The sequence below is a fragment of the Ovis aries genome, chromosome 15, assembly GCF_016772045.2.
Source record: "Ovis aries strain OAR_USU_Benz2616 breed Rambouillet chromosome 15, ARS-UI_Ramb_v3.0, whole genome shotgun sequence".
In the NCBI taxonomy this organism is placed as follows: Eukaryota; Metazoa; Chordata; class Mammalia; order Artiodactyla; family Bovidae; genus Ovis; species Ovis aries.
In genome coordinates this window covers 60,173,713-60,191,094 of record NC_056068.1, presented here as the reverse complement: position 1 = coordinate 60,191,094, position 17,382 = coordinate 60,173,713, and the positions used below count along the sequence as shown (strand labels likewise).

General features: G+C 43.8%; 1 protein-coding gene across 3 annotated transcripts in view; it reads left to right on the top strand.

Annotated features, from left to right (window-relative positions):
* Positions 1-346: 346 nt before the first annotated feature.
* The window catches only part of MPPED2 (metallophosphoesterase domain containing 2), a 210,916-nt gene continuing 193,880 nt past the window's right edge, over positions 347-17,382 (top strand). Inside the window, exons 1-2 of one of the 3 annotated variants that reach the window (XM_027979587.2) lie at positions 347-664; positions 6,347-6,595. In XM_027979587.2, the coding sequence (XP_027835388.1) occupies positions 6,468-6,595 (128 nt within the window). In that variant the 5' untranslated portion in view covers positions 347-664; positions 6,347-6,467. Of the gene's footprint in view, positions 665-2,081; positions 2,210-2,471; positions 2,548-6,346; positions 6,596-17,382 lie in introns of those variants that run through there. The other 2 variants (XM_012096142.5, XM_042233306.1) reach the window with 2 other exon arrangements.

Here is a 17,382-nt window from a genome sequence, read left to right as displayed (position 1 = left end):
CGCCCATTTGGAGGGAAAACTCCCTTTATTTTCCTGGGGCTCCGTAGCCCCCCTCCTGTCTCCTATCATTTTTACGCTGATCACACTCTTGATGATGAACTTGCAGCTCAGCTTCCTGCCGCCTGCTTGACCCGGGAGCACCAGCAGGCTACCGGCCTCGCCCTTAGCTCCCGCCTCCTCTCGCAACCCCGGGGCCTCGGGGCGCCAGTGGGGGCTCCAGCGGGCCGGGGCTGCAGCAGGGGCGCGCGAGGGCGCGGGGTCCCGCCGGGGAGCGCGCACGGAGCGGCGCCTCGGCCGCCCTGCTTCCTGGAGCTCTGCTCCTTTGACCCCAGTGGCAGTCCCTGTCACTGCACCGCTCTCGTTCCCTCCGGCTCGCCGCGCCCTCGCTCCCTCTCCTCGCCCCCACGCTCGCTCTCTTCCCAGATCGAGGCTGCTCGGGTCCTTTCTCCCCCCGCCCCCTGCCTCCCTCTCGCGCCGCGCCCCCGGCCCCCCGCCCCAGCCCGCGGCGGGACCTTCGGGGTCGAAGGTTCTGGCCCGCCCGCGCCCCTCGCCGCCCCCGCGCGCCCCCCGCGCGCCTCCCGCCGGCTCCGGCTGCTCCGCGATGGATCGCTTGCTCGTCGGGCGCTGAAGGCATCCCCGGGACCCGGAGCGCAGCCCGGGAAAGGTAATCCGCCCCGGGAAGGGAGGCGGAGGGCGGGGGAGGGGGAGGAGGCGGCCGGGCGCCCGGTGCCGCGCGCGAGAGGAAGGGAAAAAAATGCACACACAAAGCGGAGCCCGGGTGAGAGGTGCCTTGTCAGAGGCGCGTGCGAGGGGCTTGGAGGCTGCGGACCGCGGCTGCCCCGGTGCCCCTGACAGTCGCTCGAGTCGGCGCTTTCCGGGCAATTCGGAACCCGAGGAGGGTTTTTTTTCAACCCCCGGAGCGAAAGCGAATTCTTCTTTAGGAGCTGTCTCCCTCCCACTCCCCATCTCGCCCCTCTGCCCTTCTCCCCTCCCCCTTGCCCCCGTCCTCGGCCCCCGACCTCCCGGGGTCCCCACCTCGCCGCTCCCTCCTCCGCCGGGCTCTTTTAGCAGCGGAGGAGGGGGTGTAGGCGAGGGGCAGCGGCGAAAGCCGGGCGGCGGGGATGGGGGTGGGGACGAGGGCACGGCGAGCTGTTTACTAGAAAGTCCCGGGGTTCTGTGTTCGAGCCGCCCGGGCCTAGGCCCGGGTGCATTGTGTTGGCCCGAGCCCTGGGCGCCAGCGGCGGCCGGAGCGAGGTGCGGCGGCCGGGAAGGCGCCGCGCAGCTTTGTGCTGGGTCTGCGCTCCGCGGCCGCCCCCGGGCCGCCTGCGCGCGCGCCGCTCTCGCGCGGGGCCGTTTCTCACCCTCTCCCAGCGCTCCAACCTGGATCTCCCCCGCCGCCTCCAGTCTCCGCTATCGCAGCCTGCAGAGCGGGCCAGCGACCGGGGCTGGGCGGTAGGGGACGAACGGCCAGAAAAAGTAACCGTTGTCGCTCGATTCCTTCCCTCGGGAGGCAGGAGTTTCTTTGCTATTTACATGTAACAGGGTTGTCTTTGCAAAACCTTTGAATTCCGAGGTTTTGCGGCCTAGGAAGGGGGCATTTTTCCCGGAGATTGGGGAGGGTATTAGAATCCACCAGCAAGGAAAGAAATTAAGGATGCCCCAGTGGGCGGATTTATACCACACCCCTCCCCAGGACACCCCAAATTAAGTGCAAATGCAGGTCTTGAAAAATGTGTAATTGAGATGCTGCAAACACACACAAACAGGTCAGCGTGGGGAAAACAAAACAAAACTAAGTTAAAGAAAAGATTTCCAAAGAGGGGGGTGGAAATCCGTGGCCTCCACACCCCCTTCGAACGTTCGCTGGATCCCTCCCTTTCTTTCTCTGCCGCTCCAAGGATGCAGCCCGGCAGCTCCGGGGCAGAGAGCAGGGAGGCGCCGGCGGCCCCGGGCGCGGGTTCGGCTCTCAGGATTCGGGGATGCCAACGCGCCCTGGAGGCTGACGTCGGGGGCGTGGGGCTGTGATGCTCGAGCGAGGATGGCGCGGTGTCAGAGCCATTGGCCGCCGGTGGTCATCAATCAGTTCGGGGCTGGGGAAGCGGTAGAGAAAGAAGGACTAGCGCCCAGCGGAGCCTGGGGCCGCGAGCACCAGCGCCAACAGTGCCGGCCGCGGCGGAGACGACGGCGGTGGCAACGAGGGACTGAGCGAGTAAGGCGAGCTGGTGCTCCAGGAAAGAAGGGGGAGCTGTAGCCCGGACAAGCCGGCCGTGAGCCGGGAGGGCAGGGCGCGCGCGCGAGAGTGAATGAGTGTGTGTGTGTGTGTGTGTGCGCGCGCGTGTGTGCGTGTGTGGTTGCTGACCCCCCCCCCACAACTGCCCACCGTAGATTTAAAACAAACACACCAATCCAAAGTAGAGAATTCCGCACCCCCCGCCCCACCATATATAGACTCCACGCGTTGCCAGAGGCGCGTGAGAAAAGTCCTGCCCTTTCTTTCCCAAAGAATGTGCCAGCCGGGTGTCCGAAGTGCTGGAGACAAGTTCAGGTGTAAGTGCGTTGGGAGGGAGGGCGCTCTGTGGACAGAGGGCAAGTGGCACTTTGTGCATCCGTCTAAAAATCTTGGCGGAGAAACCGCCCGGAAGGCTTCTGGGCATCGCTCCGGGATACAGGGATGAGTAACATGGAAATAAAAGAGTAAGGGCGTAAGTTGAGAAAGCACTCGATCTGTGCGGCAGAGGGAGGAGAGAGCGAAATTTGGCGGAGTTGGAGCGGGCGAGTTCCAAAGTCCGGCCAGGAGGTTGGTCGGACGATCTTCTTAGGGGCTAGTGAATAAAATGAGCATCCTTGTTTAAACGAGGAAATCACGGGCTTCTTTCTCATAGGCTGTGCCGTGCGGTGTTCGGGTAGAGAGGTCATGAGTTGTTGCTTTGAAACTTTTGGTAAATTGGACTTCTGGTGTCTAGGAGGTGGAGACAGTTATTTAATTCCTCAGCTTTTAATCCTTTCATTGCCAGCAGACTTTAAAAGGATTTCCCACTAGATTCCTAAAAAAAGAATATTGGAAGTTGCACAGCTTAAGGCACAGGAGAAGTGATTGCTGTCTAGGAAATGCAAAATATGCTCACATGATTTTTTTTTTTTTAAGAGAAAATCAAAGTAGCACTAACATGAATGTTTGGTAATGTCAGTCCCTTTTAGATTTTTCTTTAGGATTGCTGGCATTTAGCACTGGGTTCCTTTGTTTTGTAAAGCATATGTATTGAAGTGTAAAAATGGAAATTTAAAAAAGAGTACTGCTTTCTTTAAATATTATACATAAAAAATAATGTGTGTGATGAGGATGAGGTGCTCCAAAATCTTATCATTTGGAGGGTTTTACTGCCTGTATGAAGCAAGGGGATGCAGATTCTTAGTAGTTTGAGGCAGTGTATCATTCTGTCTTGTTTCAAGCTTTTTCCAGGTTTCTCAGATTAGAGGAGGGAGTTTACAATAAAAAAAAAATGCTTTTCCCATGTGTTGGTGTTTCATATTCTTGAGATATGATTATCCTGTGATGTGAATGGAGGTGAACATAGCATTTTTAAAAAATAAGCTTTTTCTTGACTTGTCTGTAAAGGTTCCTGTGAAAGTTTTGAAGCTCTCTGCCTCAGTCTGACATTTTCTTCAAAGGACTCCAGATTAAAGAAGATAGACGCTGCAGGTGCACTGTTTCGATAAAACATTTGAAAGAGAACATGGTAAAGATGAATTCAAATGAGGTGCCAGCCACCCGTTTACCCTTTTGAGTTACAGGGGCCTGTGCTTGCTGATGAAAAGATGTTCTATTTGTCTTACTGGAGCAAAGGTGCAAAGAGGCACAGATCTCACTTGATAGAAAAGGCAATCCCATGTTGACTGTAGGATATAGTGGACCATATAAGAGTGCAAATTGATCACCTTCTAAGTTCTTTTCTGGACTTCAAATGGGAGGGTCTAATGCTAACTACTGTAGGTCATTACCTAGATATTTACATAATAGGTATGTATCTTTCATTTCTAGGCCATTTTGCTGAGTTTAATTAGTGAGTTTACTCCAGGAACATTTAAACTGTTTCTGGCTCCGGGTGCAGAGATTGTTACAGAGAGGTCACAGTGGTCTAGACATGAATTTTATTTCCTTTGCTTCTTAATGTTCTGTATTTCACACAATGGACATTGATGGCAGGAACGTAAGAATTGCCATGTAATTTTTACACCACTCTCTAATTTATGCAAACACTAAGTTCTCCAGTCTGAAAATGTGTATTTTTCCCCCTCTGTGCTTTGATGGCTAACATTCTTTTTAATGACAGTCATTTCTATAACAGGAAGATGTTTTCATTTGTATTTACTTTTCAGCATGTCGCAATTATGCAGTTTTGCGCTTCATTCGTGTCTCGGTACTTTGTGTCTCAAAAGAGAATTACAGTACTTAGAACAGGACTGCAATTTGAAGCAGGTGTTGTGTTTTACTGTTATGCAAAATAACAGTAAAATATAATTGTGGGGGAAATTAAGGAAACAGCTGCAAACTTGGTATGAAAACTGCTACATTATGATTTGTAAGCAGTTCTTATAGATATCTTACATCAGAGAAGCAGGCAAAGATTTTAATTTCGTTAATCCTACTGGCCTGGTTGTCTGTCAGCCAGTGCTTAGAGGACTCATACCTCCCATGAAGTCAGGAAGAAGAAAGAGAACCCAAAATGACACTTTGTTTAAAATGCCAGAGCAGGAGGAATTCATGTCTTGGCAGCCCCATTGTGTGTTACGAACATAGGCAAGGTGGGTGTTATTTAGCTTGCTTTGCTAATATGAAGAAGGCAATGATTTGAGTAGAAGGCTGTGGAATTTCTTCACTCAGCTAGCATATGGAGGACTACACAAGCCCTGGGTTGTAAAATAATAAAATAAATGGCCTATGGCAAGCCATCTGCCTTTTGCTTGATATTTAAGGTGTTTCATGCCAAATTTAAATCTAATCTTATTATTCTAAATATTTTTATTTGAGATAGCATCTAAGATTCCCAGAACTTAATGGTGCACATGGTGAAAGTATTGTAATGCAGAGCGCTTAAAGTTAGAGAGTGTGGGTTAACCCAAGGGTATCCAAGGAGCATGCTGTCCCTTTCTTTAAAACTTCCCTGATCAATTGCAACAGCTTAGAGGCAGTGATGGGCTCTGCTCAGTCTTTGCGCACTGCTATAAAAATAAACATCCTCATTTCTGAACCCAGCGCAAGAAATAATATAGTGTCTTTTATACAAATAATCAAAATGAGCTGAAAAAGATTTTAAAGGATGAAACCAGCTACTGAGAATTATTGCAGCACCAAGCAGGAGTGAGGGGTTCCCTTGTAGCTCAGCTGGTAAAGAATCTGCCTATGATTCAGGAGACCTGGGTTTGATCCCTGGGTTGGGAAGATCCCCTGGAGAAGGGAAAGGCTAGCCACTCCAGTATTTTGGCCTGGAGAATGCCATGGACTGTATAGTCCGTATGGGTACAAATAGTCAGACATGACTAAGCGACTTGCAAGCAGGAGTGAAGCGGTAGATTCAATGGCCACCCTTCTTTACTGCTCCTTCTGGTCTTTAAGAGGCTGGTAATGAATGCATCCAAAATGGTGATCCAAGCCTGGATGTGTTCACCTTTCCCTTGAGTAACTGGATGGTTTTAAGAAACTACGTTACATGTAGCAAGAAGGATTTGGGTTAACATAAAGTTCTTGGCTGGAGTGGAATCCATATGTATACCATGCTTTTAGTGCCTATGTATTTTGGAACCACTGAAAAATTATATGTGATGTGTGCATATATTATGTGTACATCATAGTTACACACAGGTATCTGTGATGAACACAGCATTTTAAATTTACATTTGACATTGTGTTTTATGGCTGTGCTAAGCACCGAGGTTTCAAATTATTCTGTGACACCAACTTTGTACAGACCAAACATTCCAATTAGCAGGGAAGGTTTGGAAGACTCTCCACTTCGAGCTCCAACCATTTATAGTTAGACACCATGGCAACTGTGGATGTGCCCTTCCGTAATTCACGTTAAGTGGCATAATTATAATTAAAGAGGAAATCTTAGTTTGAACACCATTGAAATGGTTTGCTAGCAGCCAGCCGTGTCATTTGGAGTGTCATGTCCATTCTGAAGTACGTGCTGGATGGAGAGTTGGGAAAGGTTTTGTCCACGAAGCGACCACACAGATTAAGATTTTTCCTGAGCCAGTTTCACATCCAGGTGTCACATCTGACATTGTTTAGAACATCCTCTTTTTCTTTGTCCTCATTTTTTTTGTTTGTTTTGTTTTTTTCCAGAAACGCAGAGCAGTATTGATGAGTAGATCCTTGGGTTCAGAGGTTGGCTGAAACACACCATGCCCACTTCCATCCTTCGCTCTGGAAAGTTGTGAATTGCTCATGCCTATAGAGAGGAAGGATGGCACATGGGATTCCTTCTCAAGGCAAAGTTACCATCACGGTGGATGAGTACAGCTCCAATCCCACCCAGGCATTCACGCACTACAACATCAACCAGAGCAGGTTCCAGCCGCCACATGTACATATGTAAGTATCACTTGTGAACTTAAAAAAATTAGCCATCAGGGTATTAGAAAGTCGCTAATGACTTGGAGAATAAAAGATATATGCTTCACCAAACAGATGGGTTATCTGTGGTTCCAAGTACGGCTCAGAGGAATCCTCCGTGTCTGGGTAATGCTGCACCTTTCCAGAGTATGTACAGTCGACCATAATTTGCTGTTAGATCTTTAGAGCCCTCATGGGGTTGCCTGCATTTTGTGGCTGACAACAGAGAGGTTCAGATATTCACCTAATGTCACACAGCTAATTTTGGCAGATTCCCCTGATCCCTAGTTCAGTTTGCATTTACCTTGCATTGCTTGCTTCCCTGATGAAATGTCCTTAAAATTTCTGTAGTTTTTTTCCCCCCCATAACTCACCCCACCAGCCCTTTACGTTCAGCTGGGAAATAGGCCTAATTGGGACTAAGTGTCCAGCCACTGCTAAATCTGTTGTCTTGCCTGTTGCTCATAGAACGTGTGCAGCATGCTGCTGGATTTGAACAATATGGGGAACAAAGGATTAAGGGACAGTGGGACAGTGGGTTCCAGGAATTGTACTTTTCCCTCACTCCCTAATACTTTTTAAGCCCTGTCTCGGTTTAAATTGTTTGAGGAACAAAGTGTGGGAGAAATCCAGAGGCAAGGATTTTGCAGCACCTGGGTGCACACCAGCTTTTTTTCTGTTCCTCTGCTACAGGATGTGCTGGGCTTTCAGCAGAAGGGTCAAAAGGTCACCATCTCCCTTGTTTATTCAAGGCCTGGTGCTCATTCTCTATTAGACCCTTCCAATGTCTAACATGAGTCTTTCATGGTAGGACTAAACCCCTTTGAAAAGCATTGTATAGTCAAGAGAGAAAGGAGGTTAGGGATCTGTTGACTGATTTTGCCATTCCTGGCAAAACTGAACTCGGGGCATGTCCAAGTCACAAGCTCTTTTTTAAAAAGTGATTGTTTTATTTCGGCATTAAAAAAAAAACCCAGGAAGTCCATCTCCCTCCCACCACCAACACAGACACACACACAGATACATGCAACCCCTCTCCTCAAATTTACAAACACTAACCAAACATAAAGATCTTTCCCTTGACTGCCTGGATATTGTCATAAGTACTAGGATGTTGCTTTGCAAGTTTGCATATTCTGTAGAGCTACTCAATTATCTATGATAGGATTTCTGCAAAAAAAGAAAAAAAGAAATAGAGAAATCCTTGCAAATGGTTAATACTAAACTATTTCTAAGATTTTTATGCTCTCTTTAAATCAGGATATGTTCATCCTAATGAAGGTTTCCTAACTTGGTTTTAAGGAAAAGTTTTTAAGGGAAAGACTTCTTTGTTAAAATGGCTTTTCTGAACAGTAACTGTGTGTTCATTTCAAATATTCCTTTTATTCTTCTGCTTCTAATAATTGCTTTTCCTTCAAATATGTTATAGAATGTGTGCAAACTGGACTTAGGAGTCCTTGAGCTCTGCTTTGCTGGTGTAACATTTCTATTAAAGAATGGCACAGCACTTTGTGGATTTTTGTTTCCTTCCAGGCAAAAGAAAGTATGTTTTGCCCCAGATTCTTTGGGAAACGACTGACAGGGAATCTCAGCTTAGTCTTTGCTTGTTTGTAGCCCTAAGATTCCACTGGTGAACTGTGAATGCACAATGATATTTTAAAAATCATGTAACCTTAGAACTGATGTACATGATCCAGCCATGAAAAATTTGAAGGATCAAATTATACCTTTTATGAAAACAAGGCTTGAAAAGTGGAGTTTGCAGTGGCGGCCTGGACAGCTGTGTAGCCCTCTTGGCAGACTTCTCCCAGGGAGTAGTAGTTCTTCCACGGTTAACTCCAGCTGCCCTTTGCACCTTCATCACCCGTGAACAGAAGGTGCAGGTGGAGGGCTTCCCACGTGCACCTTTTGTTCCAGCCATGCCTGCTGGCACCCCGTGGGCCTGTCTGTCCTGGTGCCATTGCCTTCACTGTTTCTCACAGCTTAGACGTTCACATTTCAGCTCTGCTGAGTCCATTCTTGGCCCTCTGCATCTAGGAAACCTCTTCTCTCTTCCCCAGTCCAGAGGGACTATGCTCATCCACCTCCCACCTCCACCGACATGACATGTCTCATCACTTGATATTTTCCTCCAACCAGACCACCTCCATTTTTATTCTTCTCTTTTTCTCTCTTACCCCTGTTCTCCCTACCGTCTCTCTCAAACTATATCATTCATTTCTTTTTTAAAAATACTGGGACAGGTTTGTTTTATTAAAAAAGTTTTTAACATTTGTTTATATATTTGCTGTGCTGGGTCTTAGTTGTGGCATGTGGGCTCCTCAGTCTTCATCGAGGCACGTAGGATCTTTAGTTGTGGCACTGTGGCATGTGGAATCTAGTTCCCTGACCGGGGATCGAACCAGACCCGTGCATTGGGAGCACGGAGTCTTAGTCACTAGACCAGCAGGGAAGTCCTGTATCATTCTTTTTTTTTTTTTCAAGGCAAGGATTGAGCAGGTGACAGGTGTTTAGAAATATTGATTGATCACTTGATCGATCCATGGACTTGATTGTGCATTGTGTTGAAAAATTGTGATTGAGATTTGGAGATTTTCATTGGGATCTCTCTGACCAGTCTTAATACTCAGTGTTGTTTGAAGGAATGTATACGTTATAACCTTTTCCTTGACCTTTCTTTTCCACGCTTGGTCCCCTAGCACAGTGATCGGCCCATACTGGGCATTCAGGTTTTTTTGTTAAATATGATCATGTTATATCTAAAAAGATTGCCCAGAGTCTAAATAGAAACCTAAATTGGCTGGAAAATACCTATAAAATATTTAGTCTAAAATTTCTTCAGTTTTTCTAAAATTTTTAACATGTCATGGTTAAAAGACAAAAGATCTCTACTCCTCTCCCTAAAGGTATTTTGTCTTTTCTTCTTGAATAGTTGCTCATTTATTTTGCATGAGTTTCTTAAAACATTGGCTTTCCTTTTGCACTTAAAACTGACATCTATGGAGACCCATGACAGATCACCTGGATTGGAGTTACAGTGCTGGTCCTTTAAGTGACCTTTTTTCAGGAAACCTAGTTGAGGTTTAGTTAACTTAGTTAAGAAATAGTTCACTTCCCATTTAATTAGTTTGTCACACCTTAGCTTTGTGACCCATCTTGGACAATTTACTTTCTCTTCTCTCTCAGTAAATGTAAACATTTGTACCAAATGATAGATATGAACACTTTCAGCTCTGACATACCAAGATTAAGATTGCAGTTAGGACATTTATTTGCTGGATGTGCTGTGAGGGGAACACACACACATAAGACCCAGTTCCCATCTTCATAACCTCATCATTGATTTCAAAGCTGTCATTTCAACTGGCATTAAGGGTTTACCACATGGTCCTGGTTTGGTTCCACTTGGGAGTTCTGAACAGGTTGTCACCAAGCCTTCTAGGAATCACTGGTCTGCATCTCTGCCTGTGATGTAGGGAAGTTTTTTTTCTTTTTTTCTTTTTTTTAAAGAAAGCAATCCCATATGACCCTGGGAAAGAAAATTAAAGCACAGCTGAAGTTGGCAGGGCAGAATTGAACCCAGAATTTGTAAGCCCCTCTTATCCAGATTCTTAAAGATATGATAGATGTGATGGTTGAAAACCAGCAATTAACAGGGGTTCATTTTTCTATAGCCCTGTCATCTTCCCCAAGCAGAATGCTATTTAGTATTTTTAATGATGAAACTTATTTAGTATTTTCAGTGAGGGTGGGAGAAGGTGCTCAAGGAATCAGTGTAGATCTTAAAACACCAACAAGATTTTGTATGTTTTACATTGTCTGAGGCCTAATTAAGTACTGTAAAACATCTTTAGTACGGTATCTAACCATATCTGTTTTTGCATCAAAAGTCGAACTTCCTGGGAGACCCTTCAGTCCCCTGCAAACCAGGATGATTGGCTATCCTATTGAGGTTAATGCCTCACCTTTTTCTTTCAAGACTGGTTGCTAGGAAGCTCAAATTAAATTTTATTTTCAGTTTTAGATACTTTATACTTTCTTGTCTATGGCTTTAGTTGTCAACACCCCTGGAATCTTACTTAACTCTTTTTCTTTTACATTTGTTTTGAGAAGGCAGTGTAGTATAGTGGTCTGTGTCAGCAGTGGAATTAGATTGTTGGGTTTAAAACCTGGTTGCATGACTTACTAGCTGCATAACCTACTGTGGAGAAATGTATTAACTTCTCTTTTTTCCCATCTCTAAAATATAGATGATAAAAGTAGCACCTATCTCCAAAGGTTGTTGTGAAGGTTAAAAACATTATTATTTGTAAAGTTTTTAGAGGAATGCTTAGTATATAGTCTGTACTCAATAATTGTTAACTCTTCTCATTGATGATTGTTTTATTGATTCTGCACTTTTTTATTCTGTCTCAGTTCATTTTGAAAATTAGTGGAGTATAGATAAATGAATAAATAAGAAAATCACTGGTAAGTTTTGTCCTGTCTTCCTCAAGCAGTCATTACTTGCAAACTTGTCCTGTGCTTAGTCGCTCAGTCATGTCTGCGACCCATTGGCCTGTAGCCCGACAGGCTCCTGTGTCCATGGCATTTTTCAGGCAAGAATACTGGAGTGAATTGCCATTTCCTTTTCCAGGAGATCTTCCCAGTCCAGGGATCAAACCCACATCTCCTGTATCTCCTGCATGGCAGGGAGATTCTTCACCCGCTGAGCCATCGGGGAACCCATAGCAGCAAAGTTGGCTGGGTGTAATTTTTAGCTGTCAGTGTTGGAAGGTGCCCTGACTCCTTTTTAAAAAATTTTCCATTAAAAAAATTTTTTTTGAAATATAGTTGACTTGCAAAATTATATTAGTTTCAGATATACAAAGTAGTAGTTCTATATTTTATACTTTATATTCCATATAAAGTTATTATATTGCATTCTTGTAGTTTATCTATCTTATACCTAATAGTTTGCACCTCTCAGTCACCCACACCTTTTTTGCCCCTCCCTCTGCCTCTCACCAGCAGTCTGTTCTCTCTGTCTGTGTTTCTGTTTTACTGTATTTTCCCTTTTATGTTTTAGAGGCCACCTGTAAGTGAAAATGTATAGTATTTGTCTTTCTCTGTGCCCTGACTTCGTGCCTGTTGGGATGTCTCACCTACCTCGAGTTATTCATGGGTTTGTCAGCCCCAAGGGGACAAGGAATCTGGAGAGCTGAGTGTTGTCACCTAATTTTTCCCTGTAGAATCATAGTGGCTTGGATTCACTTGTGCTAGTCTCCAGTCTTCATAGCCCTAACCGTATCTTAGGCTCTCTACCTACGGCTGTGGTTAAAACAGAAGCATTAAGTCAGTCAGTCAGTCAGTTCAGTTGCTCAGTCGTGACTGACTCTTTGCAACCCCACGGACCAGACTGCAGCACGCCAGGCTTCCCTGTCCATCACCAACTCCTGGAACTTGCTCAAACTCGTGTCCACCAAGTCAGTGATGCTATCCAACCATCTCATCCTCTGTCATCCCCTTCTTCTCCTGCCTTCAGTCTTTCCCAGCATCGGGGTCTTTTCCTGATTTCCTCACATCAGGTGGCCAAAGTATTGGAGCTTCAGTTTTAGCATCAGTCCGTCCAGTAAACACTCAGGACTGATCTCCTTTAGGATGGACTGGTTGGATCTCCTTGCAGTCCAAGGGACTCTCAAGAGTCTTCTGCAACACCACAGTTCAAAAGCACCAGTTCTTCGGCACTCACCTGTCTTTGTAGTCCAACTCTCACATCCATACATGACTGCTGGAAAAACCATAGCTTTTACTAGATGGACCTTAGTGGTTATAACAGAAGCCTTAAGAGTTAACTGGATTTAACCAGGACTGAGTACAAACGGCATAGCTTGCTTGAGCTAGGAAATGAGGACAGTGTTCGCACAGTTGCTGATAATGTGTTGTGAAGTCAGAGATCTCTATCTGAAGGCTGATCTCACTAGTTGCTGGCTTGGCTAGGTGATGATGGGCTGGATTACTGAACTTCCATCTTCTCATCTGTAAAATGGGTTCAATGACTCTCTAAGATGGTTGTAAACGTTACTTGAGATGATGTATATGACATAGTGCCCTGAAGATAGCATTGGTAAATAAATGCTGTGATCATACTTCTGGTCTTGTCCATTAGCAGGTGAGCATGAAGTGTTAAAATCTTTTTTTTCCTGAACTGCTTGTGTGAAACTTGACAAGTCCAACTTGTCCTTGTTGCTTTGTTGCATTTTAGAGTGTCTGTCAGTGTTTGCTTGGGCATTGCTAATCAAAAATGGTCTGAAGCTTTTAGGGTATCTAGGTGATCATCCCACGCCAAATTCTTACAAGATTTTGTCTAATCTGAAGTTTTATTCTTAAGTGGTAGGAAATAAATATTTCTTTGAGGTCTATATTAGTTATCCTTGGCACTTCCAAGGTGGCAGAGTAGTAAAGAATCCACCTGCCAATGTAAGAGATGCTTGGGACACAAGTTTGATCCCCGGGTCAGGAAGATTCCCCTGAAGTAGGAAATGCCAACCCACTCCAGTATTCTTGCCTGAAAAATCCCATGGACAAAATAGCCTGGTAAGCTACAGTCCATGGAGTCACAAAGAATCAGACACAACTGAGCGACTATACACAATAGTTATCCTCAGATGTAAGAAGAAGGTTACAGAAGAGTGTTAGAGAATGATGCCATTTGGTTAAAAAAAAAATCTCAAAATGTATAAAAAGATAAATATCAACATTATTGGGGATTCTGTAGAGAATAAATTTACAAATAAATTTTGGGGGGGAATGATAGGTAAAGATCTTAACACTTTTTATTTTATAAACTTTTGTCTATTTTATAAGAACTGTATAATGCTTTTATGATAAAAAACATTTAGTTAAAGAATGTGATTTGTCTGCAGTCCCTTCTGCTTTTAGTTAGCAAGATTCACATTGAAGGCTCACTCTCCTGTAAATCTGCTTTCTTCGGGCCCAGCTTCCTTGGGTGGTACCTTCTTCTGTTCTATGTTGTAATCCAGGTAGAGACCAAAGGCTGTTCCTTGGTTTGGTATCATTCAGCTTGCTCATGTATGTGAAGATGTGAGGCCACAGATGCTGCTGACTTCTTAGTTCTGTAACTGGAGGGAGATCTATTTAAGAAATGCCGTCAAGGTCATTCTTGGAAGCCAGAAAAGTGTACAGTATCGGAAAATAAAGAGCTTGCTCTCGCAGATGACTTGACAGTATTTCAGGGAACCTGGATTCTGGTCCTGTCTTGGTCACTAATTAGGTCTGTGATCCTGAGCAAGTTGAGCATCTTTGAATTTCAAGTTCCTCACCAGCCATTGCACTGGATGCACTTCAACATCATTCCTTCCTACCCTGGCCGCCTAGGGTTTCCTCTTTTCTTCTCTTTCCTTTAGTCTGTTTGAAATAAAGAACACAAATCCCTCATCATTAGTGATATTCTGTAGGGAAAGACTACATAGTGAGACATCATGGGGTAACATTGGAGGAGAAGACCAGTGACCCCCCACGTCGCACAGGGAGGAAGAGGAGTATCAGTGAATGAGTGATTGTCTGGGGCTCTGTAAAATTGCACAGTACCCACAAGGTAGAAATACATTCTTTGTCGAAGAGCTGGGTTGCATTAGCTGTGTGAAAAAAAAAAAATCTAAACATTTTTCTCTTGGTAAGCTGCTTTCTCATTCTCATTACAAATTTATCACTGGCCTGCACATTAGCATGGCCATAATTTTTGTTAATGTTTTCAATCTGAAATTCATCTTGGAGATGCTGAATGGCCTTTTTGGTTTGTGCTCATGTACAAACACAGGGTGTTTTTTCTTTTCCTCTCTCATTTCTTTTAAAAAATAAGTTCTTTTTCCTGTTATGCTCCCTGAGGGTACTGGTCTCGTGGTCCATGACAGTTTAGGCTTCATTTTAGAACTGACTTTTTTTCCTATTCCGTTGATTTCTTTTGCTTTTAAAAGGCAACCTAAAATTAGACTCTTTTTTTGTCCCATATGGATTTGTTCTTAGAAATTTAGCTGTATGTTGCACAACTGAGTAGTTTTATTTGTTTTTGGTTCCTTGACTGTCTGGGAGGGTAAAGAATTTTGACAAAGCCGATTCTTTCTACTATGGTATGCCTGGATTTCAAATCCTGAAACGGTTACCTACTTTTACAGAGAGAAAAGATTCATACGAAGTGTGGCTACAGTCAGTGGATTGGCATATCCTGAAACAGGGCAATTGTTAATCACCTTTCCTTATGGATTAAATTTATCTCCTGATCTGAGTACAATTTTTAAAAAACATTTCTTTCAGGGAGATGTTTTGATAAAAATAGACAGAAATGACAAGACTAGCTAACCAGGAAAGGAGTACTATAATAGGGAGTCTGTATTTGAAACATACTTAATTTCAGTTCTAAGATTTAGAGCCTGTGAAGATGTAGATTTTAAGATATGAAAACAAAGCTAATAATTAAATCTGCCACCTCTCCTATAACAAGCTCTAGGTAGTTCTGAACTATTTCCAGAAAGGAGAAAAAACTCACCGAGTCTCGGAATGTGTGCATCAGCTTGTTTTTCATCTTCTTCAGTGTTTTCTTCGCTCTCTCCTTCCCATGTCTCCTTCCCTTTTAGACTTACCTAGCATCCTGGAAACTGGATGTTTCAGTAGCTATCCTGGCGTAATTAGGCTATTATTTCAATATCAAATCGTGGACAAAATTGCCACGATTTTCCAGACCACCATGTTAGTCTGCCTTTTTTTTTAATGTAAAAAGTACACTTAAAGGCTTTGTCTGTGTAGAAACACTAACTTTGCAGTGAGGAGACTGTTGAATTTATTGGCCTTTGCAGTATTTGGGTCTGCATATTTTTCTTTTATTTTGCTTTGAGGATTTTTTTTTCTTCAGTTTGTCCCTGTAAAAGGGCAAAATGTATGCAAATAAGAAAATGTGTTGTTTTGCAGGCTTTTAATTTTTTTTCCCTTTACCACACATCAAAAATATAAACTCCTCTAGTTGGTTTAAATTTTCATATGTTTTTATATTAAATAGCAAAGCTCTTGACACTAGTTGAAAAAAAACAAAACAGAAAAACACTAGCACCATTTAATAGAGCAGAGGTACATTTTCAGAACTTGTTAGTATTGAACTTTAAAATTTCATGTGAGAATTAAACCCTTCTTGAGGTTCATATGTCGGCAGTGGTTTCCTTAAAAGATTATGGTGCCCTACCACCATAACATGAACTCTACTCAAATCCATTTATTTCTCTGAATAGACAGTCTCTGAAACCTTCCAGCGAAAAGATTTGATAATTCTCCAATTGGAAGAAAAATATCTTTTCTCATCTTTCGGTGGACTATTTTGGCATTTCTGCTGATTGGCTAAGAAAAGCGGTTTACTTGTGGTATTTAGTTTTAGGTATTAGGGCCACAGACCAAGTTTCAAACCGTTTACATATTGTATACTTAGTTTAAAATGTGTTTTGCCCAAAGACTTAAAACTGAAATTAAGAAAAAAAAAGGTGAAGTCTCCCACCAGCTAAGCAGCCTCAGCATGTTTCTCTAATTTCCTGAGTTAGCCTTTTGCTATGACATAGACCTTCTACCAGCTCTATTTTGGTCCTGAGTTTTGGAAAAATTTCCCCCTTTTGTTTCATTTTGCTTTGCCTTAAGACTTCAGAGAAGCCTGTCAGACTGTATGAGGCATTTTTTAATAATCACAGATATTTTTTAATAATCACAGATACTCATTGCTCTTAGTTTTGCCTTATATTTAATATTCCATTTTTTTAAAAGTACCAACTTTTGTACTTTGGTCCTGCTAGGGTGTGGAGGAAATATAATGAGGAGATACACGCTTTATGGAGAAGAGGGAAAGTAGTGGTATACGTAAAGAAGAGAGAGGAAAGGAGAGGGAGGGCCTGGCAGGTATATTATTAGATTCTAACTCTTTCTTGCAGTTATGATGTCCCTGGCCTTGGGCTTGACTTGAACGCCAGGAGTATGTCAGCACATCCCTGAACATCAGTCAGCAGGGAGATAAGACAGATTTCACCTTGGCTTTTTGGAGTATGCATGCCAACTCTACATACCAATGAATCCAGCATTTGAAAGGATCAGAATAGAAATTTTTGATACACTGACCTGTGTTGATCCCTGAGACGGAACAATTTGTTAGACTTTTTAGGGTAACTCAGAAGTTTAGGTTTGTGTTTCAATATTTAAAAAAAAAAAATCCATTTGAGAAATAGTGAACCATGAACTGGTTTTTGAGAAATGTAAAAATATCTGAACTGTCCGCTACCCAAGGTCTGCCCTCTCTAGGAGACTTACCATGTGCTGTTCTCCGGTTCTGACTTGCACAGTTAACTTGTTTTCACTTTGTTCCTGACCCTCGCATTTTGGGCACAGCTGGATGCCCTGAAACCTATTTTGTCTCCACCAGCTTAGAGAAAAGAAGAGTGAGGAGGGGGGAAGTCTTTGGGAAGAACTGACAGACTAGGAAGGAGGTATTAACTACTGAAGGATATTAATTCCTAATTCTTCATAGTGCAGTTCAAAGAAGAATCTCCTCCCCCTCCATGTGAAATAGAAAAGCAGAGGTAGGTGTCCTTTTCCTTACAGAAGAGTGAGTCTAGTACCACCCTCTCGTCTGCTGAGGCTCTTGAGAATTCAGAAGGGAAATAGTAACCGCGTGGGAGGTGGTTGGCCCCCGTGTCCCTGTCCCTCCGTGCTGGATGGCTGGCCTGTTTTGCATCTCTCCA